The 24,509-nt window shown below is 32.1% G+C and overlaps 1 protein-coding gene across 6 annotated transcripts in view; it reads left to right on the top strand.

Moving 5' to 3' along the window:
- The window catches only part of LOC116268530 (F-box/LRR-repeat protein 17-like), an 87,609-nt gene extending 68,561 nt beyond the window's left edge, over window positions 1-19,048 (top strand). Inside the window, exons 5-7 of one of the 6 annotated variants that reach the window (XM_031661815.1) lie at window positions 7,023-7,086; window positions 11,123-11,207; window positions 13,310-15,381. In XM_031661815.1, coding sequence (XP_031517675.1) covers window positions 7,023-7,086; window positions 11,123-11,207; window positions 13,310-13,355 — 195 coding nt within the window. In that variant the 3' untranslated portion in view covers window positions 13,356-15,381. Of the gene's footprint in view, window positions 1-7,022; window positions 7,087-9,482; window positions 15,382-18,514 lie in introns of those variants that run through there. The other 5 variants (XR_004181441.1, XM_031661817.1, XM_031661818.1 and 2 more) reach the window with 5 other exon arrangements.
- Window positions 19,049-24,509: the final 5,461 nt, after the last annotated feature.

The following is a 24,509-nucleotide window of genomic DNA, read 5'->3' as shown; positions in this document are numbered from 1 at the left end:
TGTGATGCTTGCTACTTCTCTGAATAGAATGGATTATCTGTACTTTAATATGGTTGGAAGCATCATTCATCAGGTAGAAAGCTGGTTTAGATGAATCTCTATCATCTCTTCTTATAATTATGTTATTTCTTCGATGGGTAAGCAGTGAAGATGACCCAAGAGCAGAAGTTGGAAGGAGAAATAAATGCTGCTTGAACATTGGACAGTCAGATTTGTAGTAACTAAGATTTGATTATGTGTGAAATATTTCCCTTTATTTAAAAACATGATGGTAATTATCAGTTGGAATTTGTAATTGATTAAATTCATTTTATTTCATATGAATGACTTCAGTCTAACCTAAAAATAGGAAGTCAGAGTCTCTGTTATTAGCTTATTATATTTTAACTGCTGAAATGACTATGCTGATAACTTAGAAATTATCGGTATTGGAGTAGTTTAATTAGAGGGCCTGGAAGAAATATATACATTTGTGAATATATTACATAGAATAACTGAGTTGGCCCTATGGACAATAATAGAGTGAGACTCATTTCTTTGTATGTCCTTAAAGTAATGAAAAATTTACGTAGTTGTGTTTTTAAGGGTAGAAATTTTGTTTTTACTATAGCATTACCTTGTCTTGGAAGTAACATTTAAAATTAGAATAACAGGGTTTTTGTTTTCCTTTAGTTTTAAGGTGCTTTTCAAGTGTAACTTAGGTTTATAAAAGTTTTTTACTCATACTTTGGCATTTGGGCAGTGTCATAACATGTGTGGCTGCTTAAATAGAAGATAAGATATGTGTGAAATTACTCTCATCCTACTATTGGGGCTGCCTTCCAGCAATGGCTTGGACTGCTACAGTCAAGCAATCTGCTACTCAGGATATGTAAGTTTAGAAAAAAGAGATTCATTTTTTTTTTAACAGAGAAAGGAAATTGCTTTCTACATGGAGATTAGAAGTATAGGTAGTTCATGAAATACAAATGAGCAACGTTCTAAGAGTTGATTTTTTTAAAGTTGTGTTTTTTATAGGAGTTGAGAGAGACTAGGGATGCTTATTCTTTCTAGGAATGTTTTCTGTAATGGGTCCCTAATCTATTCTGCAGTAGCCTTTTACGTAAGCTATGATGCTGTATGTATTATGAGACCTCGCCACCTTTTATAAGAATGTTTTTATAGAAAAAAAAAGTATGTTTTTCAGTCCTAGAAATGTGTTCCAAAGACACATTTCTGTCTTCTGTTGGTAACTTCAATGACCTGAACAGAGTATCAAGCCCTATGCTAGCTGAAGCTACAGGAGATGGGGTCAGGGTCTGGAGAACAGGTTCTCTATTATAGTTTGAAAGCCAAAGGGACTAACTAGAACTCTTCCTACATAAGTACCTAGAATGCATGCAGCATTTCCTGGCACTGGGCCATTATCTCTCTTCTTTTCTTTCATTGGTTCATTATTAGCCATTTGTTGTTATGCATTCTCTTTCTGAGAGCTCTTTCTTCTTCAACTAACAGGACACAAAACAGTGTTAATGTTTTTTTCTCTTTTCCTGTCATCAGAGCAAATCTTTTTTTTAGATTCTCCATGAGCTTATGCAGAATGACAAATGGGGATTTGGAAATGAAATAAAAAGACTCTTAGGGAAGACTCAGTCCAAGGAAAGATACCAGTAGTGGATCTTTGGGAATTCAGAGACCCAAAATAATTTATTGTACATTTGGAAGAATATCAGACTTCCTTGGAGCATATTAAGAGTAGAGAACATGAAGAGAGTTAGTGATAAAAAGTATGTAAGAAGGCCGGGCGTGGCAGCTCATATCTGTAATCCCAACACTTTGGGAGGCCAAGGCAGGTGGATCACCTGAGGTCAGGAGTTTGAAACCAGCCAGGCCAACATGGTGGAACCCTGTATCTACTAAAAATGCAAAAATTAGCCGGGCATGGTGGTGGACGCCTGTAATCTCAGCTACTTGGGAGGCTGAGGCGGGAGAATTGCTGGAACCCCCGAGGCAGATGTTGCAGTGAGCCGAGATTGCGTCATTGCAGTCCAGCTGGGATAACAACAGACTCCATCTCAGAAAAAAATAAAAATAAAATAAAATAAAATAAAAAAAGGTATGTAAGAAAAGGCTAGGTAGGTTGACTTTTTTTGTCTTGGGGAACTGAAGGTAGAATGCAGTGATTTCAGTGATGCTTACCTTTTCCCTCATTCCCTTTTCTTCTTCAGCCCCAAATTTTATTTGTGTTGAATTGGTCGTGAATTGTTGTCTATTAGAAGTGAGAATGGCAGTGTTTGTAGTTTTCTGAAGAAGTTTGCTGGCATTTTGGCAAAGGGAATGCTGAGAGGAGATTAAATCTCAACTGGCAACAGCAGGTAGTGAAGTAAAATTGTCTGTGGACTTTCAGTGTTGGTCTGGAGGCAATTCATATGTAGGACATGTGTAAAGAAGGAACCCTGACAAGTCACATATTGCCTCTGATTTAAAATAAAAGAAACTTACATTCCATGTTATGATGCTTAAGTAGTGGTATAATGATTGTCTAGTACAGCAATAAGAGAAGGGCCCTGCAGTTTTTGAACAGATTTCCTAACATACATAATCTATTAATTTTAAGTAGCTAGCTCTAAATTATTTCTTGAAACAGTTTAAAAAATCTCAAAGTTCTAATTGAAAATAATTGTTATATAAGTAATTTACTAGAATATTTCAAATTATATATGTTGTAACCACAGCTGGGTTATTTATTTAGCTACACAGTTTAAATGAGCAATTTCTGATATAATTAAACTTTTTGGGACACAGATAACTTGACAGGATCATTAAGTAGAAATAGTGTGGCCAAATTTGGGACAAAAGATTTAAAAAAACTTTTAGAGTAAAGCAGCTCTTAGAGTAAAAACATTTAGTAATTGAGGGCAAGGTATTTGGGTAGAAAAGCAACTGTCCATTGGTTATGTAATATTTTAAAGGTAAGGATATGTGGATAGTATGATAGTGCTTTTCTCTTAACATTGCACTCCTTTTGCATGTATTGAAGGTGGTAGTCCACCCAGAGGTCTTACATGTTTTGTGAGACCTCAAAATTGTAGAACTGTGATCTTGTATAGAAAATATTATGCCAGAAAATCCTAGTGATGCTTAGGAAGACCTGAATTACCCTCAAATAGAATTGTTTAAAGATTGTTTAATTGTTTAACAATTATTTAACAATTTAATTGTTTAATGCACAGAAATTCACTTGCCTTTAAAAAACTTAAATATTTAACTTATAGAATGTTTTGCATTTTGATAAATATTCAATTTCAGAAGAACCTTTGTGATTTTAAACCACCTAACATGATTTAAACGTAAATGTTTTTATTTGAAGTATTGAATATAGAATATTTGTTGTGGCAAATGTAAGTAGATGAGGGGTAGAGAATCCTTTTATTTCTTTGTTTTACTTTTTTGAATTACAAAATCAGTACATTCTCACTAAAGAAACCTTGGAAAACACAGTGAAGTTCAAATGGCAGAAATCACAGATTACCCATAATCCACCACCAAAATACAAAAATCAGTCACTGTTTGTACCTGAGTGAATATTTTCAGTTTTTTTCTGTGTAAATATAAGCTGTATTTTATAAAAAATTGTTATTCTTTATATGTGGCTTCACTTATTAGTACACTTTGAACTTTATTCTAAGATAAATAATCAAATAGAACATTAGGTATTTATGGCTGGGAAATAGTGTATATATTAATTTATTTGGTATTTAAAATGTTCTCTTTCTTGCTTTCTATGTTATGCTGTAATGAATATTGTAGTTACATCTTGGTAGGCATCTTGATTGTTTCCTTTGTTTTTAAAAAGATGAAAATGACCTTTTTTTCTGATTATAAAGGTAATACATGTTGATTGGTATTTAAACAGTACAGTAATGTGTTTTTAAAAGTGTACATTTATGGAGTTCTTTCAAACACATAATCTGTTAATAATTTGGTCAATTTCATTTCAGACATTAATACATATATGTACAGATATAAGTGTATTTATTTTAATATTAAAAATGGCTATGCTCTGTTACTTCGGTTTATGCTTGTTTACACTATCTCTTTTTCATTATTCTGTGTGAAGGAATACCAGTTATACCATCATTTTAAAAAACGATTTTGGTCTTCCATTGTATTGATGTATCATAGTCTATATGACCAATTAATTATGTTTCATATTCAGGTTGTCTCTGATGTTTCAGTATTATAAGCATCCCTGTAATAATTCTCTGTTGCCACACCAGGTATTTGTTTTTTCTTTTACTCTTGGAATTATTTCCTGAGAATGTATTCTGAAAGTGAAATTTTGGGATCCGGACAGCATTTGTTTTTAAAATTTGCTACCTATTGGCAGATACCTTTCAGAAAAAATAGTTGTGTCAATTTATACTCTTACCTACAGTGTATATGAGTGCTCTTTTTCTTGTGTCTATTCTAAACCATATGTTAGCCATTTTAAAATTATTTAAAATCAGTAAATTTACAATTGTGCTTTAAAAAATTTATTTCAAGTGAAAATAGTTGTCTTACCCACTACAGGTAAAGGATGGAGGAAGTGAAGGCCAAAGTTAATTCTGTTCTGAGCAACAACCTGATGTATCACAATGCTCATTCAGATTCTCTTAGTAACTAAGCTATTTTGTGAAATAATTGCTAATTCAAAATTTATGATGAAGGTTTTCTTCCCAAATTAGAGTTAATATTTCTATCATAATTTCCATTAAGCAAAACCTGTTTTGACCACAGAATATACTTGTAGGAGTCAGAGTTCTTACTAGTGTTAAGATGATAGTACTGGTTTGAATTTCTGTTCCACTTTTACTAGCTTTGTGATCGTGGGCAAGTTATTTAACCTCTCTGAATCTCAGTTTTACTAATCTATAAAATGGGAATATTTTCCTTATAGGATTATTATAATGAGATAATGTATAAATATGCTTTTTATAATGCCTATACATTCTAGACACTCAAAAAGTGAAAACCACCATTTGTTATTGTTATTTCTACTACTGTTATTTTTACTACTACCATTGTTATTCTTACTATATTTACTATATTGTTGTTTACAATAATGTTCTTTCTCATTCCTTAATTTTAGTTGATACAAAAATTTTGAAAAAGTCATGATAGTGAAAAACAGCAGTAATAGGCATTTCTTTGGATAGGTAGGGTAAAAATGGAGACAAGGTCATGTTTCTATTCATAGGAACAAACAGAACCAAGAACCTGAATCTGTGAGGCAGTATTCATTGGTCATCTAATATGTAAGAAAATGTGCATGTATCATATTTTATTATGTTTTCCATTATATACTACTAAAATGAAGTTGTAAAATTGTGTATTACATATACACATAGATAAGACCTAAAGCAAACTGGACTTGCTTATAAAGTTCTGATGATTTGCCTTTTCTTTATTCCTTGATGTTTTATAACAACGTATCTCAAAAAAAAGCATTTTTTTCTTTAGCTGTCTTATTTTAAAGCTATGTTAATGGATCAGGATGAAGGGTAATTTGTTGTACAGGCTCTTTCATACAGAAGAACATCCTGTCATTCATAGCAGTGAAGTACCTTTGTGCAAAGATCAACTATCAGTAATCACAATATATATGTTAAACAAAATCAGAGGTTGATATGGTATACAACAGAACAAAATATGGCTGAGTGCAATGGCTCACACCTATAATCCCAGCACTTTGAGAGGCCATGGTGGGAGGATTACTTGAGGCCAGGAGTTCAAGACTAGCTAGGGCAATATAGTGAGACCCCGTGTCTACAAAAAAATTAAAAAATTAGGTGGCTGTGGTGACACATGGCAGTAGTCCCAGCTACTTAGGAAGCTGAGGCAGGAGAATTACTTGAGTCTAGGAGTTTGAAGCTGCAGTAAACTATGATTGCAACCACTGTACTCCAGCCTGGGTGACAGAGTGAGACCCTGTCTCAAAAAGTAAATAAATAAAACAAGATTTTACATATGCTCAAAAGAGTTAACACCCTAGACTAGACAATTAAAGGTCACTAACTTAAATGTAAAGCTTTTTCTCTTTTTTAAAAAAGCTTTTTCTCTTTCAAAAATGTCTTCCTAAGGAGAATATATATCAATACAATAAAACCTTTTCTTGGTGACTCACATTCATCACCGTAAATACCAGTAACAGATCCTGTGTTACACACATTGATACACTGAGGGAAAAGTGAGAGGCATAGGGGTACTTGACCTGATGATCTCAGGGTATTACTTTTTGGGTTTCATGATGGATACCCAAAGATAATGTATATCATAAAAAAGAGATGAAGTTTAAGAACCAATAAATGGGAGGGATTAAGACAGGCATAATCAATAAAGTAAATTAGTACATTTAATAGTATGGAGTAATTGCTAGTGTCAGTATTTAGAGATAACCCTTGGACTTTTCTTAACATGCTCACAAGTGATAATTAGTGAAGAGAGAGAATATGAAGGTTTAGTTTCTTTTTATATAAGACCTGTGAATTCTACTGAAGTTAAAATATGACTGTGTTCTGCGGACACAATGAAGGAAAATGCTATCCCCTATCTTTTATACTGAACTTGATAGAATACTTGACAAACCACAGAGTGAAATACACCTTTACTTCAAAGAAGCTAGAAAACATGCTCAAAGATAAATTATAGTAATAGTTAATATTTGAACCTGACCCTTTTAAAAACACTTTAAATATTTTGTCTAGTTTAATTCTCACACTATCTCTGTAAGGTAGTTACTCCATTTTCCAGATGAGGAAACTTGAAACTCGGGGAGATGACAGTGTTTTTCAGGTACAAGGTTAGAAACCTGGTAGTATGGCATCAAAATTCATGTTTGTAACCACTACTATCTGTGTAGCAGATTATATATGAATATAATGTCTTAGAGTACAGTGTGCTAAAAAGTTGCTCTTGGAGACCTATATCCTTTAGTAATTTGTATTAAATGCGTAATCACCAGTGTTTCTCATTCACAGCATCATTGATTAAATCTTTAGGCCTTCTTGAGGAATGGGAAGAGTATTTCCCCCCTTACATCTAAAAAGCGGAATTATAATATCAGTAAGTACACATACGTTATTTCAAGAAAATGTATAAAATTTACTGCCAAAGTAAAAAAGATCTCATAAAAATATGCAAATTCATGTATTCTTCCATTTACGTAAACAGGTATGGATAAGATTAAAAATCCAAATGTAACAGCCGTCGGATATTGGGGATCTACTCAGATTACTAAACCAGTATCCTAAATCAGTATTAATCCGACTCTACTAATGGGTTTTGATATAAATTTATGAGATCCAAACTGGCATTTTTTAAAAAAGAAAAGAAGCTATCAGGATGTATCATACAATAAGGGTAAACATTGTTTTATGGAACTGTTATTTTCAAGGGTGGAGAGATAAAATGGATGGATGTTTCTTTGTGTGCAGGTTGTTTGAAACAGTTTCAAAGGACTACCTGACAGTGTTCTGATTTTACTCCCTTTTTGCTGAGATTGTTGAGCAGTTCTTTTAGTCTTCTCTTTGTTTTCAGTTCAAACTGAGCATGCCCAAAACTCAACTGGACTGAACTTGTAGTCTTAGCTATCCTCTTCTGTCACTATATTCTTCTTCTGTGTTCCCATTCTTGGTTAAAGCTTTTCAGTGATTTTTCCTCTCATACAGGATGGAGATATCACACTGCTTAGCATAGTTGACAGTGTCTCTCTTAACCTCACTTATGCTATGCAATTCTCACTTTTTTCCCCCCTTCAGCTTTTCAGTTCCAAGGTACATGTGCAGGATGTGCAGGTTTGTTACATAGGTAAACCTGTATCATGGTGGTTTGCTGCACAGATCATCTCGTGACCTAGTTATTAAGTCCAGCATTCATTAGCTATTCTTCCCTGATGCTTTCCCTACCACCCACCTCCAATGGGCCCCTTCATATGTCTATGTGTTCTCATCATTCAGCTCCCAGTTATATGTGAGAACGTGTGGTAGCAAATCTGACTTATATGTCCTTACTAAATCACTCTGTGTTAGCCAAATCCATATGTGGTTTTCTGAACATGCCATATACACTCACTTTTTCCTGGTCACAAGCTCTCTTTCCCGTCTTTTCTATTAGGGTCAGACTTGATTTATGACAGCTTTATGAGGTAGGTCTTATATCCTCGTTTTTCATATGGAGATATAGAAACTCAAAAAGTTTACCTTTCCCTGAATTCTTCTTTTAAGAATTAGAAATTGAGAAACGTAATCAGTTTCTAATACAAAAGTTTTATTGTATACATACAGTAGACTATTGGTCCCTTATGGAAAAGTTTTATTCTTATTTTATTATAGAGAAGGACAAAGAAGAGGTCTCCCTTCCCGCAGGGAGGGAAACAGTTTTTAGTTTTTAATCCAGTATGTACAAGACTGAGATATGAGGTAACAGAAAAGGAATACTGATTGATTATGAGAGTTAGAAATACCAAATGAGGGAGAGAGAGAAAGAGGTTTCTTGGTGCCTAGGCCTATTCTTTCTTGTATTGACAATTGTAAGAGATTCTCTTTTTCTGAATTTCATTTCGGTTTATTTTTGTTCTTGGCAGTCTAAAGGGCTTGCAGATAGGTGTATTTATTTTTAAATAGTCCATTTTTTTTTGACTAATCTTAGTTTCATTTAAGTAGGGGAAATCTCCACTGAAAGTGATTATATCATTCAAGTTTATTCAGGAATTTTGGAATTCAGGAAATTTTTCATGATAATTATAAATGATAATTACGTTATTTGGTTTAACTCATAACTCATAAATGTTGAATAAACTTACTGGGTTGAATTACTGAATGTTAAGATGAAGTAATATTGGCATATGACTTCTGAAGCATATCAATAATTCAAATTAAGTTTAAAATAATTTTTCTAGAATGCTGTTACTTGAAGAAAAGCAGATTTAAAGAAGTATAAGTTACTAGAGACATGTTTTCATAGAAATTTTGGCTGTTGCAAATTTATTTAAAACAACTATCAAAGTGTTTAATGCCCATCATAGGTTATTTGTTTTGAATTTAGAAGTGTAATAAAATTAAAATGGATAGGGACACATGTCTTTGGACTGTGAAAGGTAAATTAGTAGGAAGGAACATGGTATAAGATTATCCCACTCCCAATAAAAAGCTGTACTTGATTTCTACTAGTTCACTGATTCTCAAACTCTGGTCTGTGGACCCATTATACTCTTGAGAGTTATTTGAGATGCCAAAGATATTTTGTTATGTTGTTATATCTATTGAATTTTTTTTCACTTGAAATTCAAAATGAGAAAGTTTGAATATACAGGCATACATTCTATTAGTCATCAGAGTGATGATGTTATCTCAGGTCATGTAGTCTCTGAAAAATTCCACTGTTAACTGAGAGAATAAGAGTGGAAAAGGCAAATAATGTGTTAGTATTATATTATTATTAAAATATTTTTGACCTTGCAGATACCTGTACAGACCCCAGGTAAGAATCCCTGGACCAAACTCTGAAAATTTTGCTTGTAGGTAAAATACTTTCACTTTAAAACTCTTTGTTTTAAATGGGAGAAGCCTCTAGTTGAAGTAAAAATAAAGTCTTCAGAATACATATGTTTTATATGGTCGTTCAGCAAACTCATCCCTTTTAAAGTCAGAATTATTTCCACAGTGAAAGAAAGCAGTTTGACTTGTCTTTATTTGCATGTAGTCTTAAATTGGAAGACCAACATATGAAAAAGGGGAATGAGTATGTTGAGAGTGTGTGTGTGTGTGTGTGTATGTGTCTGTGTGTATGTGTCTGTGTGTGTGTGTGTATGCCCACGTGTTTTGGAGGAAATGATCTGGTCAAGGGGAATTGAACTGAGACTAGAAATTTGTTCTGGTGGCTCATTAAGTTAACATTTGTGGTGGTAATATATGCATTTTGCAGCCTGTTTTTAGTCATACATTGTGGTTTACTATCCAACTGTTACTTGTGTCCTATACTCACTAATTAAGAGTTAGTAGAGGGACTATATTTTGAAACATTTTTGTATATATACAAGTCTTATGATCTTTTTGAGCTTTAAGAAGAGTATATTAAAACTTAAGCACTTTGTAATGTTTGTTATGAACACAAATTAGATTTAGGCCAAGGGCTTAAATGTAATGATGAAGCTATATAATTTCATGTCCAGTTTTCTTAAAATGTTAGTGTTTGCAGGTTTATGTGTTAGGTACTCTACTTAGGAAGTGAATGTAAATCGCCCTTCTGTATTGAGTTACACGTTCATTATTTGTGACATTTTTGGCTTAAATGATAAGGCTTTTCTTTTTTATAAATAAAAAAGGATTTTCAACTATGAATTATCACTGATTTGTTTCAACATAGGTTTTTCTTTAGAAAATGAGGCATCTATATGTAAATTCCATAGATTACGTTATTGAAAAACTATTAGTGTATACATAAAGGATAAATGTCAGTGGTTGAATGAACGTTTTATAATAAAATGTTCAAGAAAATATGAAACATTACATTCCTTAAAGTATTATTTAAATATAGTAAAATTAACAGTTGGTTAAGGGTTTGATGAGGAAAATTATCTTAATTACAGTTGTTTGATTAGAAGAAATTTTTCAGGCTTTGTTTGTAGAATTATATTTTGTAAGTATCTCTTAATTTTCAAGATTTCTCTCAACTCTAGGCAATGATAGGCTAATTCTCTTTTTTAAAAGGGTTAATTTAAAAGTGACTTATTTCCTTAAGCTACAGACTCATTTAGACTTAACTCTGTAGGATTGGGAAGCAATATGTATTTCTTTTATTTTGGGATTTTGTTTGAAGCACTCATTCCATAAACTGGAGGTGAACCCTCCCACCATTTTTTTTTTTGGAAAGAAATTGTTCTTCAGTTACAATATGTTGGTGTATTCATGGAAGTATTATTGACTAGTGATGACTATATTTACTTGGGATAGTCATTACACTATCTTTGTCTTGATTTTAGTGTAAACTTTATCCTTGGATGTATCAGTTTAGTTGCATTGGATGACATATGTATTTTCAGAAAAAGTAGCCTTGACCAATTACTTTATTGATTGGTCCACATTTGTGGCATGTTTTTCAGAAAGACATATGATGGGTTGGCGCACAGAAATGTCACATTCCAATCACGACATGAGAAATGGTTGGATTGCCTGTCCTACTAGGAGGTATTCTTAAAATTAGTTATCCTGTTATAGTGTATCAATACGTATATCTCCCATTAAGAATGACACCTATCTGGATTTCATTATTATCAGAGTTAAAAATCATAATAGGCATTTATAGGTATGATAGGCATCTATAAAAGTTATAGAAATTATCATTCTTGAGATTAATGTGCTGAACTTTTTTGCATTCTAAATTTTTGATAGTTGTCCTAAATGGAAAAATCCTGTCTCTTAGTGAATAGTTATTAATACACACCATTTATACCAATGACTGATATACATTTTCCAGGAATGTTAAAATTTTGTCACTCACATTCCATCCAAGAATAAGTGTTATTTCTCCAGTATTTGTCTTTTTTCTTGAGATTAGACCTATAGTACTGTAATTTAAAACAAACAACTCCCCTAGAACTTAACCACAGTTCATTTTTGTTGCATTCAACTGTATGGCAATTAGCATAATATTTAATTTTTTTCGCATTAGAAATGTAGCTGCAAGTGCTGTATGAGAAAGGTGTAAGAATCTTGCAGCATAGATAAGCTGTTGGAAATATGTGTAAAAATAAATGTATTCAAATTACTGACCTCAAATCATTTTGGAATTCAAATGATGCCAACAGTTGTCTATGAAAAAATGACCTGCATTGTTTTTAAAGCTTCTCTTTATTATGTGTTTTTAAAGCTCTCGAATTCATCCTAGGTTTTTATCACTTAATTCATCTATATTAATATGTGTCCCCTCTGTCTTAAGACTGGGTAATAGAAAACTGAGCACTAAAGTCCACTGAATTAGTAAGTGGGAGGAATAATAGAATTCAGAGATCTCTGAGTATTTTTATACATTTTCATATGCTCAGAGACACAAAAATGCAGTAAGAAACCATAATTAAAATGCTATAGTAATCATATCATGAATCAATTTGATTTTACAAAATGAAACTTTAGTAGGTCTGTTCCTTTTTATTGTGTACATGTATATGTATACTATATTTTACTCTCTGTGATCAAATTATAGACTAATTATAGACTTTATATATAGACATATTCTTTAATATTCATTGTATTTTACTGTGATCTTTAATTCTAAATCATTTTGAGTCATCAGTTTTTTGAAACTAGCAGAACTTTACTCTTACATATATAACACAATTCCATATAGACCTTCATTATATGAATGCAAGGTAATAAAATTATGTATCTTTATTTTTTCCTTTTTCTTTGTTACCTTTTTATTTGTGGGTGAATGAAAAAAACTAAGTGAGTTGTTTCATACTAATGAATAATTTTTAGGTCCAGGAGCTGCCCTCCAAGTTTTCTTAAATTGCTGCAATAGTGAAATAAAACTATTTCTTCTGTATATAAAACATGGTTAAACTTTCCAGTAGAAAATCTTCATGTGGAGATAATATAAAATAGAAGATCTTTTATGGTCGTTAGTTTTAAACGGTTATCGAAACACCACCATAGATAATTTAATTCACCCATTTAATTACAACTATTATATTTCTTTCTGGAAGCATTTGTTCAACAATTCCAAAAATTGAATATGAGAAAAAAATAATAAATGTTATTTGTTTCTAAATTGGGCCACTTTGAACTAAATATAGAAGTAGAAAAAGTTTGAGTGTCTCTCTTCTATTTTAGATCTTTAACATAGTTGAATATTGAAGGAGATATATATATATGTTTTTTTCCTTGATGCTGTATTTTTTAAATCAAGTAAATGGAGTTCTTTAGTATCAGAGAGTAAAACTTTTGAAAATTATTTTACTTTTTAAGTTGCTAAAAGTTTTTGAGTCAGAGATATAAATACTAATTCATTTGTATAAGCAGTGATTATTCTAAAAGGTTAACAAAAATCTCAAGTGAACTGCGGATACATGATCATCTATTTCTGGTTTTGAAAATTTTATAAACTGAAAATTTTAACAAGAATTGTCCGTAAGAATGGACATACTCCTTTTAAACTTGAAGAAATTAATTTTCTGAAACTTTTAAAGTAGGATCTAGATTTGGACATTTAGCTTTATTTACCCATCATTTTAGATGTTCTGGGAAGAAATATCTAATGATTTTTCCATGGCATCTACCCTTTTTTTCAGATTCTCGACTGACATTTTATCGTGTTATTGTGTCCACGCTATTTAGTTCCTCCTGGAGCCTTCCGAATTTCACATGCACTGCTTCAATCAGCTCCTGCAGAGTGGATAACTTACCTAGGGACCCAGGCCTTACTGGACAAGCAGCCAATCATGAACAGGGGCAGGCTGGCCTTTTTTTAAAAATTTTGATTTTTATAATTTTTTGCATTTTGAAGTATAGGTATTCATTATAGCAATTTATTGGAAAGTAAAACGCCAGGGAGCTTTTCTGGAAAAACGTATCTTTATCTAAAATTGAAGGATTATATGGAAATTAGCCCACCTGTTTTCTTTTCTTTCCTTATTTAATAACTTTTAGATTGTGATTTAAGCACTTTTCTATTTCTATAAACTAGTGTGTCTGTTTTTTAGTACATGTTTGTGTAATGTAAACTTGCTTGTGTCACTGTGAAAAAGTAGTTTGAAAACTGTACTGTGTATGTACAAAATATACGTTAATGGTATCTTGGGATGGGGAGATGTGTGAGTGAGAACCTCAGGTTTAGTTTGGAAATAGAAGAGAGGGATTTGCCCTGATGAGCTTTAAACTAGGTTCAGATTGTGAATTTATCCTTTATATATGTCATAAAGGTATAAAGGTCCAACTCTGCCATTTGTTTAAAAGAAAAATGAACTTGATAGAAACCTGACAGATTTTTAACAATTTTAAATCATTTAAAAAACTGTTATAAATCAGACTGTGTTTTAAAATAGCAGTAAAAATTTGGGGCTTTTTTTTTTTTTCAGATATGTACTCATGAGTTAGGTAATAGAGGAAAAAGTGTTATACTCTCCTAATAAATTAAATGCTGGCACTATATGTGAAACTGAAAGTAAATAATAGTTAAATCATTGTGCTATACTTTTAATGTAGATATGGAAAAAAGACTCATTTTAGAAACTGCAAGAATAAATGTATTTTAAATGCCGACATGTTAGGTTTTTATTTTTTGTTTTATTTTGAAAATATGTATAAACTAAATTAGGTTTTTGATTAATGGTTAAGAATAGTGAATAAACAAACATGAATTTAAAAATTAAAAAAATTGAATTAGGAATTATAAGACTTTGATACTTTTATTTAATATTCTGTATGAGATAGTATATTACTATATCAAAGGATGAACTATGTTTTGTGTTGATCAAGAACTTTGCTATTAAAAAAAGATTTATATTTTCTACAGTTACAACGTTGCTTCCCATCTCTGACTGAATTTTTGTTGATTTCTTCTTAGCACTGTTAGGCAAGTTAGTGGAATTTAATTTTTATGAAGAAAAACTTAGGGCTTTAGATGCTTTCAGTAAAATTTAAAGCCTATTGAAGTTGTTTTGTTAAGATTTCAGTTTAAATCTATGATTGGTATTGATCTTCTTTGACTGATGGAGTAGAAAGAAACAACTTTTTCTATGCACAGATTTTATACAAAAACGATTTTTCTCAGTGCCTTCTGTTCTTTATTTAGATGTTTGGAAGCCAAATTTTATATGTCTTGTTCACATAGTAGTGAGAAGTAGCAGGAAGACTATAATTAAAATAGACAAAAAATTATTGTTGGGACATTGTCTATCATACGGAGCTGTACTTTGTAGAATTTCTGTGGTACTTTATGTTTCTTTCTCCCTAAAAACAAAAATAAATTAGTTATATAATAGTAAATTAAAATTATATAATATAAGCCCTACTTGGGTATTTGTGGCAATTCAGGAGTAATTGCTTTATCATCATTCTGTTTGGAAGTAATTGCATTGCTTTTGGTGACTGTAGCTTACATTTAGAATTCAGTCAATTGGGTCATATGCCATTTTTATAAATTGAGAATATAATGCCATAAAATGTGAATTTTTGAAGATATATGGATTCTGATTTTGCTGAATTTTTTAGGTTTTTTGTTTGTTGTAAAAACTGTATTTCTACCAAAGGAATAGAATGTTAAATGCTTAATCAGCAAGAATTCTAAAGCATGAGTTAAGTTGGGATAAATGACTTAAAATTATTTATTAATTTGTTGTGAATAAACTTTTTTTGAAGTTTATTTCTGAGTTGTTTAATGTTTTTGTAGTACTGAATGCTAATTTTGAAAACAATGTTTCAGAAACATTTAAAAAACAATTTTAGCAGTCTTCTATAGATGAATGGTCAGTCAGTATCATTCTTAAAATTCTTTTTTGAAGGTATCCAAAATTATTTCCTTCTGCACAGAACAAACAGTTAATGTGATGTTTATGCATTGGGTTTTTGATGTTTGAGTCTTTAAATTGCCACATAGTCTGAAAATAATTTTATTTTACTAGTAATGCTTTTGGGATATTTATTATTTTTTATATATGGAGGTTGAGCACCATCTATTGGTCAACCTGAAGTATATTAATTTGCGAATTCAGCAAAAATTGTTACTTAATTACGTTCCTTACTGAGGTTCTATATATTACATGATTTTGTCACAATAAGATCTTCGTCTAAAGAGTATACCTCTCATAAAATTCACCAGAATGCCTTTACTGTTGTAGACTATAAAATGACTCACCTTTATTATTTAAGTTTCTAACTTTGCTATATACTACTGAATTATAAGTTATCCTCTAAAATAGGTGAATAGTCTTAACCCTGTGTTAAGAATATACCCTGTTTATTTATGGAGTTATTCAAGGTGATTATTTGCTTTATGTGGAGATTATCCAATTGAAGCAGAATAGTTAGGTGATTTATATATTGTTACCTATGCATGCTAGGTTTATTATTTCAGAAAATGATGCTAAATTTAATATTTAAGATAATAGATAATAAAATACTTTTTGTTTTCCTTTAATATCAATTTGAACGAAAAATATTTATTATCTAATTGAGCAACAATGGAATTAGGTATATTAAAAACAAAAATAGCCATTTTTGTTACTAATATATAGTTTTTAGAATTTTGATTTTTATCATATTGAATGTGTTATTTTGTTTGAAATGGATACAGCTGAAGTGTGTATTAGTAAATGAAGTTTTAATTTTAAAAGATATTTTAATGATTTAATACAGATATTAATAAAGCTTATTTTCTCAGAGCAAAGCAAAAAAAAATAAATGTGAAATGACATTTCATGGTCTCAAAGATATTAAAAATGTGTATTCTGTAAGACTAGATATAGAAGGCAACTCTGGTACTTCTCTCCATTCCTGACATCAAAGTGAGGCTACAGCTGTATCAAAGTCTTAACCCTCATACATTAATAATGTACAGTAAATAAATCAGTGCTTTTGGGTTTTAGGGAGGGTGATTTTTTTTATTTTAAGTTGTACTTTCTAAACATAAATCATTCATTACTTAGTATTAGATGTATTCTTAGCAAGAAAATAGTTATAAATAAGGCCAAAAGAAACAATTTTAAGAAACTAAATTGGTATTTTATGTTTCATAACAGAAAGTCACTGATTTTTTATATGAAAATAAAGATTGTAGTATCCGCAGTATTATACTGTTTCAAATCATGAATCATATACTGATTCCCGTTGACTCCTGTTGCTTTTTCCTTATCCACTTAATGTCATCACTTCTTCCTAGTGTTCTAATCTAGAAACTTGAGACTCAGCTTTGATTCTTCCCTATCTCTTATCTTTCTCCTAAAAATTTAGTGTCTAAGCTTTGGAAATAACTTTTTTCTTTCTTTTCTCCTCACAACTTTCCTATTTCAGTCTTACTCATTTCTCTGTTCCAGAGAGCTTGTTGTATAATGTTGACTAATTTAATTACTAATGTTATTGTCTCCAATCTCTTTCCTGTTCCACCATATTCTTACTAACACTGAAAGGTTTTTTTTTGGTGGTGGTTGTTTGTTTTTTGTTTTTTTTGTTTTGTTTTGTTTAATTTTCCTACTAAAACACTTGACTGGTCATTTTAAAGATTCTTTAATGGCTGTTGACTGTGTGCTACACAATCGAATCTAAATTCCTTAGGATGTCACTCACTAGAACTTTATGGTCTTGTTCCAATTGACCTTTTTAGCCTTACTTTTTTCCTTTCTCCTTCCCCTTCCTACCTTTTGAGACCTGAGGCACAGGCCAAATTTGTAAAGTGTTACTTTAAGAATTAATCATGCTGGTTTGAGCTCTACTAGCAATTGGATTGTATTACTGGAATCCTAGAAGGTTTGTTGGTTGCGTGTGTGTTGATAGTTGGTGAACTCTTTGAAAACAGTAACCATGATTTGTTTTGTTTGTTTGATCTGCCAATTTCAAGTCTTACGGATAGTGCTTGGCATGCAGGAGTCTGTATAATAATACAGTAAAGAGTATGGACTCTGGAGCAGACTGTCTGGGTTCAATTCTTAGCTCCTCTACTTTGTCTCCTTGAACAATTTACTTAATGCCCTAGCCCTTCAGTAAAATGGGTATTATAACAGTATTTATGTTATAAGATTACTATAAGGATTAAATGTTTTAATATATATATAATGTGCTTAGAACATTACATGGTATTATGTACTCTGTATGTAGGTGCATATGAGAATTAAATGCTCAATGTTATTTTTAATATTTAAAAATATTAAAAAGAATAATTTACTATATTTCAAAATTTGGAAAAGTACGTGAATTTGGGAGAAAGTTCTTAAAGATTTTTTCTTGTAGTAAAATACCAGAAATGTTAATTGAAAATCTTTTCTTGACTGAAAAATATTTTGTTTAAAATTTTACTAAGAATCGAATTGTGTAAAGTTTCAGTAAATAATATATCCTTCAGAGTTAAGAAAAGTGCACTTTTATATAAATATTTTATGTTGTCGCTGCATTGTGTTAATGTCACTCTAAATAACTATTAACCAAAATGTGTCTTTTTTAGAAATATAAATACTGTTAAGAACAAAAGTAAATTGGCACCTTTTCTGTAAAAGTAGACTTTTAAATTTAAAAATGAAGATCTAACATAGGTGTTTTTGTTTTAGATGTAGGCTGAATATAGTAACATTAGTAGATGACTTTAAAGAACAACTGTGGATATGAAGTAAGTCATTCTGTAACAAGGCTTATTGCAGAAACAGACTTGCTTATGACTAATAATGTCTTAGATATGGATTTTTTTTCGTTTTTTTAGTTTGTTTTTATATTTGTTGTCTTGATGAGTTTTCTTATCACTTCTAGCCAAGTTCAGAGTAAAGATTTACCTTTATGCAATTTGCTTTCAGTGGTTTTTGGAGGAAGAATATGGATGGATACAAATGTCAAGAGAAGAGAGAGAGAGTTAAGTTTGATTTCTTCAGCTTGAGATTTTTATTCATCGTTTGGCATTGTAAGATGAAGGTTAAAAGCCTCTGTTGGGATATAAACTTCTGAACCTAGACAGTTCTCCTCAAAAATTCATAAAAAATATTTATAATGAATGAGAATCACTGAGTAATGTTAATGTTAGCTTAGATGATAAAACACAAAGTATTTTTTAGGAGCCTACAGCTATTAGGAATTACAAAAAGTATATCCTTCAGACAATAAGGTAAGAAGAGTTCATCCTTTTTTGGGTTAGAGCCTGTATTTTGAACACTAATGTCAGTAAGAATATATATATAGTACATACTTTCAAAATACTGTCGATATGTATTGTTTTCTTTCTTTGAATGCTTATGTTAGAAATAAATATAGATTTGACAATCAGTATTTGTTTAATATCATGTCTGCTTTGAATTTGTCTTAATGATTGAAATACATTACTCCTCCTTTTTTTTTTTTTTTTTTTTTTTTTGAGACAGTCTCTCACTTTGTCTCCCAGGCTGGAGTGCTGGAGTGCAGTGGTATGATCTCGTCTCACTGCAACCTCCGCTTCCTGGGTTCAGTGGTTCTTGTGCTTCAGCCTTCCAAGTAGCTGGAATTACAGGCGTGTACCACCATGCCTGGCTGATTTTTGTATTTTTAGTAGAGGTGGGCTTTCACCAGGTTGACCAGGCTGGTCTTGAATTCCTGACCTCAAGTGATCCGCCCACCTTGGCCTCCCAAAGTACTGGAATTACAGGCATGAACCACCACGCCTGGCCAAAATACATTTCTTCTGAGTGAGATACTCATTATTGATAATGTTCTTAAATAATTTGTGCAGTGGTAAAATTTATGACTTAATAGAAAATACCTGTTTGCTTTTTATGGTGTTTCATCATTTGATTATAAAATATACCATGATTTAGCAAGCAAGTCTGGTTTATTTGGAAAAGTTACTTAAATATATCATCTTCATTTTAGACTTATAATTTTGAAGCTGTATTTTTGTTTTGGAAACTGTATACGAGTCCCTAAAAGTTGTGTGGTCAGAATCAGGTAGAGACTTAAAACTTACGGAAATTATAGAGGAAACAGAAGTATTCCAATATTATTTTCTAGGAATAAAATCATGCATGTCCCCATATTTGAAAATGTCTTTCACTTAATGGAATTCACAATTTTCACACTTTGTTTTAGATGTGAAAGCTTTCAATAGTTTCGTGTGAATAGGCCACTAAAATTAGTGTAAAATATTTCAGTTTTCTAAAATAACTTATTAGTATTACGATATTTCACTTTATAGTGAGAAATCTTTATTGTAAGATGTGATGATTCCTAACAAGAAATATTTAAAGTATCGGCAATAACCATATTTTCAGACTAATAAGAAACTAATATAGGTATACTGTTTCTATTCAACAAGTATTTTTACAGTGTCTAATAAATACTGACATTATGCTAAGTCTTGGTATTTCCCAATTAAATATTTAGGAGGAGAAAGACATTAATAGAGAATTAAAATGTGATGTTCTAAGTGCTATGTAATAAGGCATGATTGAAAAGAAACTTAGAGCATTGATTAAGTCTTCTTGGGAGTTCAGGGGTTTTTTGTGAGGTCATGATACCTCAGCTAGTTTATAAAGATTTGAAGAATATTTCCAGGTGGATAGTAGAAAATGAAGGGATTTTAGGTTGAGGGAGCAGTATATGTAAATTCCGGTGGGCATTTAGAGAGAAAGTTCAGGAAGAACAGACTGTGGATCATGAGGCTAACTAGAGATATAGACTATAAAAGCTTTTGGGGGGGCTGGGCATGGTGGCTCACGCCTGTAATCCTAGCACTTTGGGAGGTCGAGGCAGGCGAATCACCTGAGGTCAGGAGTTTGAAACCAGACTGACTAACATGGAGAAACCCCATCTCTACTAAAAATACAAAATTAGCTGGGTGTGGTGGTGCGTGCCTGTAATCCCAGCTACTTGGAAGGGTGAGGCAGGAGAATTGATTGAACCTGGGAGGTGGAGGTTGCGGTGAGCCAAGATCACGCCATCCATTGCACTCCAGCCTGGACAACAAAAGCGAAACTCCATCTCCAAAAAAAAAAAAAAAAACAAAAAACAAAAAAAACAAAGCTTTTTGGATGCTATGTTAACAATTTTGGCTTTTATCCTTTAAGCATTGGGGAGATATTAAATAATTTTGAATAGAATAGTAACACACATCTATTTACATTTTTGAATTATTATTCTGATCATTCTGTAGAGGATGGAGATAGAAAGACCAATTTAAGGAATTACTACAATAGTACAGAAAAGAAATGATGACCGCCTGAACTGAGGGCAGTGATAGTGAGAGGAAAGAGGTATTAAGGAAGTAGGGTCAGCCAGCAAGTCTTGATTATTAGTTATACATTGGGTTCAGAATGTTTTTTGCAGTACTTAAGACTGACTGCTGGGTTTCTGGCTTGAACTACTAGTCCTTGACATAGGTATTAATGGAAAGAGGACACAGTTTTGGGAATGGGTGGACTTCAGTAGTAAACATGTCTCATTTGAGATGTCAGAGAACACTTGGTTAGGAATGTCTAAGTATGCAGTTGGATATCTTGAGATCTGGAACTCAAGACATGGCAATTTGGAAGTTAGCGTACTGGTCCCAAACTCACTTCATTATTTTCATTTTGTTAGTTTGTTAATATTCCTCTAAGAACAGGTAAAGTAATGAGAATAAGGAGAATTTAGAACTTAGGTTAAAGAACTTTTGGAAAAATAAAAGTCTGTGTAGAGCCTATTTCACACTTAAGGAAACTGCCTGGGATTCATTTCTCCTGCCAGTAGTTTCAATTCTCTGCTACCAGCTGTCTTGTAGGATCAGTGAAGTTGTTCCAAGGAAAAGTAGAGCACATGATGACCTGGCTCTTCTGAATACTTACAAACTTAGAGGATGCCTAACTTTTTAGCATGCCTCCAACTCACCTAGGTGAACTATTTGTAGTTTTTTGTTGCATGTATCATTGTTTCTCTCTGTTGGTGTGAGCAGTTGAGAGTTGACAGAATGTAATCAGTAAGGTGGTGACAATAATTGTTTTGATATCGTTGCCACTCATATCATTTATTTCACAGTTGCAGAAATGGAACTAGTCCAATATTTAATACCTCATATTTTATATGTATTGTATAATATACATGAGTGTAGGTTTTGGATGCAATGTTCTTTCCAGGACAATTTAAATCTGTTCTTTAACTATTTTAAATGGTGTTGCATATGTGGTATGAACTTTTTTGTTTCCACTTCTGCAGTTTTACTATTCTGTATGTCATGGAAATATTTTTGTTAATTTTTAAATTGTGATCTATATAACATACAGAAAACAGGATTGAACATTGGCATTAATTGAATCACCATATATACTTGAAATTGCTTAATATGCCATCAATTTACAGGATGTAATTCAAACATTATTTGCAATAACAATCCCCAGAATACCAAGGAATAAATCCAACAAAAGATATGTAAGACTTTTATGGAAAAAAATTATACAACTTTGTTGAAAGATGTAGGATCTAAATAAATGGAGATCAGTGTTATGCTTTTGGATGGGAAAACAGGAATTTCTGTTCTATAGTTTCTATTCTGTAATTTCTGTGATTGAATAGAAATTCCCCCAAAATTAATCCATTAAGTTCAATACAATCCCAATCAAAATCCCAACTAGCATTTTCTTTTTACAATATTTGACAATTTGATTTAAAATTGACATGGGAAAGTAAGAGCAAGAAGAGCCAAATAATTTTGGAGAACACTAAGGGTCATTCATCTTACCAAATACCAAGATTTACCATACAGGAATGGTAAATTAAAATAGCGTGATCATGAGACATGGGGTAAAAAAGCAACTAATGAAACAGTCTGCCTTTTCAGTCTTGCTTCCTAACTCCTCTTTGTGTACAACGACATGCCAGCCAACCTGAGCTATATGTGCTAACATTCACGCCCAGTACTGTGTGCCTTTGCTATTGCTATTCTACAGAATTCTCTTCATCCCTATGGACTCTACTTCACTGAATCTAAGATGTGTTATTAATTTATGTACTACTAAGAAAAAATGTTGCCAATTAAACTGACACACCATCATTGCCAGATACACCCAGCTTCAGAGATGTTAAAACATGAAAATGTGTCTTAAGATTTATGGAAGATGGTATTTAAAATGCCAGTGTCTCCACTAAAAATATCCCTTGGTTTCTCTTATCTGAAAGTAGATTCTCTCCCTGTGAATCTGCATAGCATGCATTTGTGCATTTTTGTGAGTGTTTTACAGAGTAAAATACACTTGCACAAAGACTTTCCTCTGAATTTTTCATTTTAGAAGGTATCTCCTACAATAATTTTAATAGGACCAAGAGTTACCAAATATTGAGCACATACTGTAAGTCATGTGATAGTTGCTTTAAGGATGTTATCGTGGCTGTTAGGCAACCTTCCAAGGCAATTTCTGTTCTTCAGATTTTGACATAGGAAACTGGAACTTAGAGTTTAAGAAATTTTCCCCAAAACATAGTTACAGGGTTGGAACCCCAGACTGCCTAACTTCAAAGCCATGTCATGTCATGGCAGCATCTGCCTGTTTCCTCTCTGCTTCCCTCTCCTGATTACAGTAAGCTCTTTGAGCATAGACAACACGCATTTTGCATCTTTATAGTCCCCATACCTTCTTATACCATCCCTTGAAACCTAATGAATGGTCAATAATCTGTAGAATGAATAAAAGTAGAGGAGGAGATCAGGGCACTTCTTCAAACTGATACCCCTTTACATATTGGTCCACTGTTTATTTGTGTGTGAGATCAGCACAAAGGAGGTGTAAGTAATTGAGGCTGAGCTATTCCTTTAACACCAAATATTAGAATAAAGAATAGATGTAACTTCCTAATTCAAGGATCATCTTAACATTTTAGAAAAATATTTTTGAATTAAATTTACATATTATAGAAAAGATGAAAAGTGGAGAAAAAGAAAATTAATAATACATTATCAAGCATGTACTATGAACTAGGTACTTTGTGTGTGTTATATCATTTAATTTACAAAACAACATAACCATACAGGTATTGTTATCTCTATTTTGCACATGAGAAAGCTGTAGCTAAGAGCTGTCATTCATTTACCCATGATGTCATTACTAGTAAGTAGAGGTGTTCCAGTTTGCTTAACTTCAGAGTTCATACTTCTCTCTTTTTGTTGGTTTTCTGTATTTAAACTTGGTATAAATAGGATCAATAGTGAACTTTCTGCAGTTTTCATTTTCTGCCCAACAGTTTTTGAGATGTCATCGGCATTGCTTCCTATAGTTTTACTTCATTCAAGTAATTAAAAATGTTTCTAAAAGTAGTAAGTGTACATAGTTTAAAAAGTCAAAGTTATGTTTAAAGTGAAGAGTAGATACCTCTCCATTTTTTAGTCTTCTCCACAGAGACAGCTGCTTTCAACTTTTTGTTACTGTATTTCCTTTTTTGTTTACACAGATTTCTCATTGCCATTTCCTGACTTTTAAATTTTAATTACGTAATGCCTTTCTACTATGAAAGAAAATAATTTAGTACTTTTCCTCCCTTCCATCATTTTCTGTTTTTTTCTCTTCCCATCCTTCCAATATATTTATACAACACTGTCATTACTATGTGAACATTTGCAACAGAGCTACATAATGTACTGTGTTCAGTTTTCCCCCGTTTTTGTAACTTGTGGTTGTTTGCAAGCATACCTCATTTTGTTTTTTGTTTTTGAGATGGAGTCTCACTCTGTCGCACAGGCTGGAGTGCAGTGGCCCGGATCTCAGTTCACTGTAAACTCCGCCTGCCGGGTTCACACCATTCTCCTGCTTCAGCCTCCCGAGTAGCTGGGACTACAGGCGCCCACCACCATGCCTAGCTAAT

This window comes from Papio anubis, unplaced genomic scaffold (assembly GCF_008728515.1).
Source record: "Papio anubis isolate 15944 unplaced genomic scaffold, Panubis1.0 scaffold256, whole genome shotgun sequence".
NCBI classification, from domain to species: domain Eukaryota; kingdom Metazoa; phylum Chordata; class Mammalia; order Primates; family Cercopithecidae; genus Papio; species Papio anubis.
The sequence above is the reverse complement of the archived record's forward strand: the minus strand, read 5'-3'. Positions and strand labels throughout refer to the sequence as shown.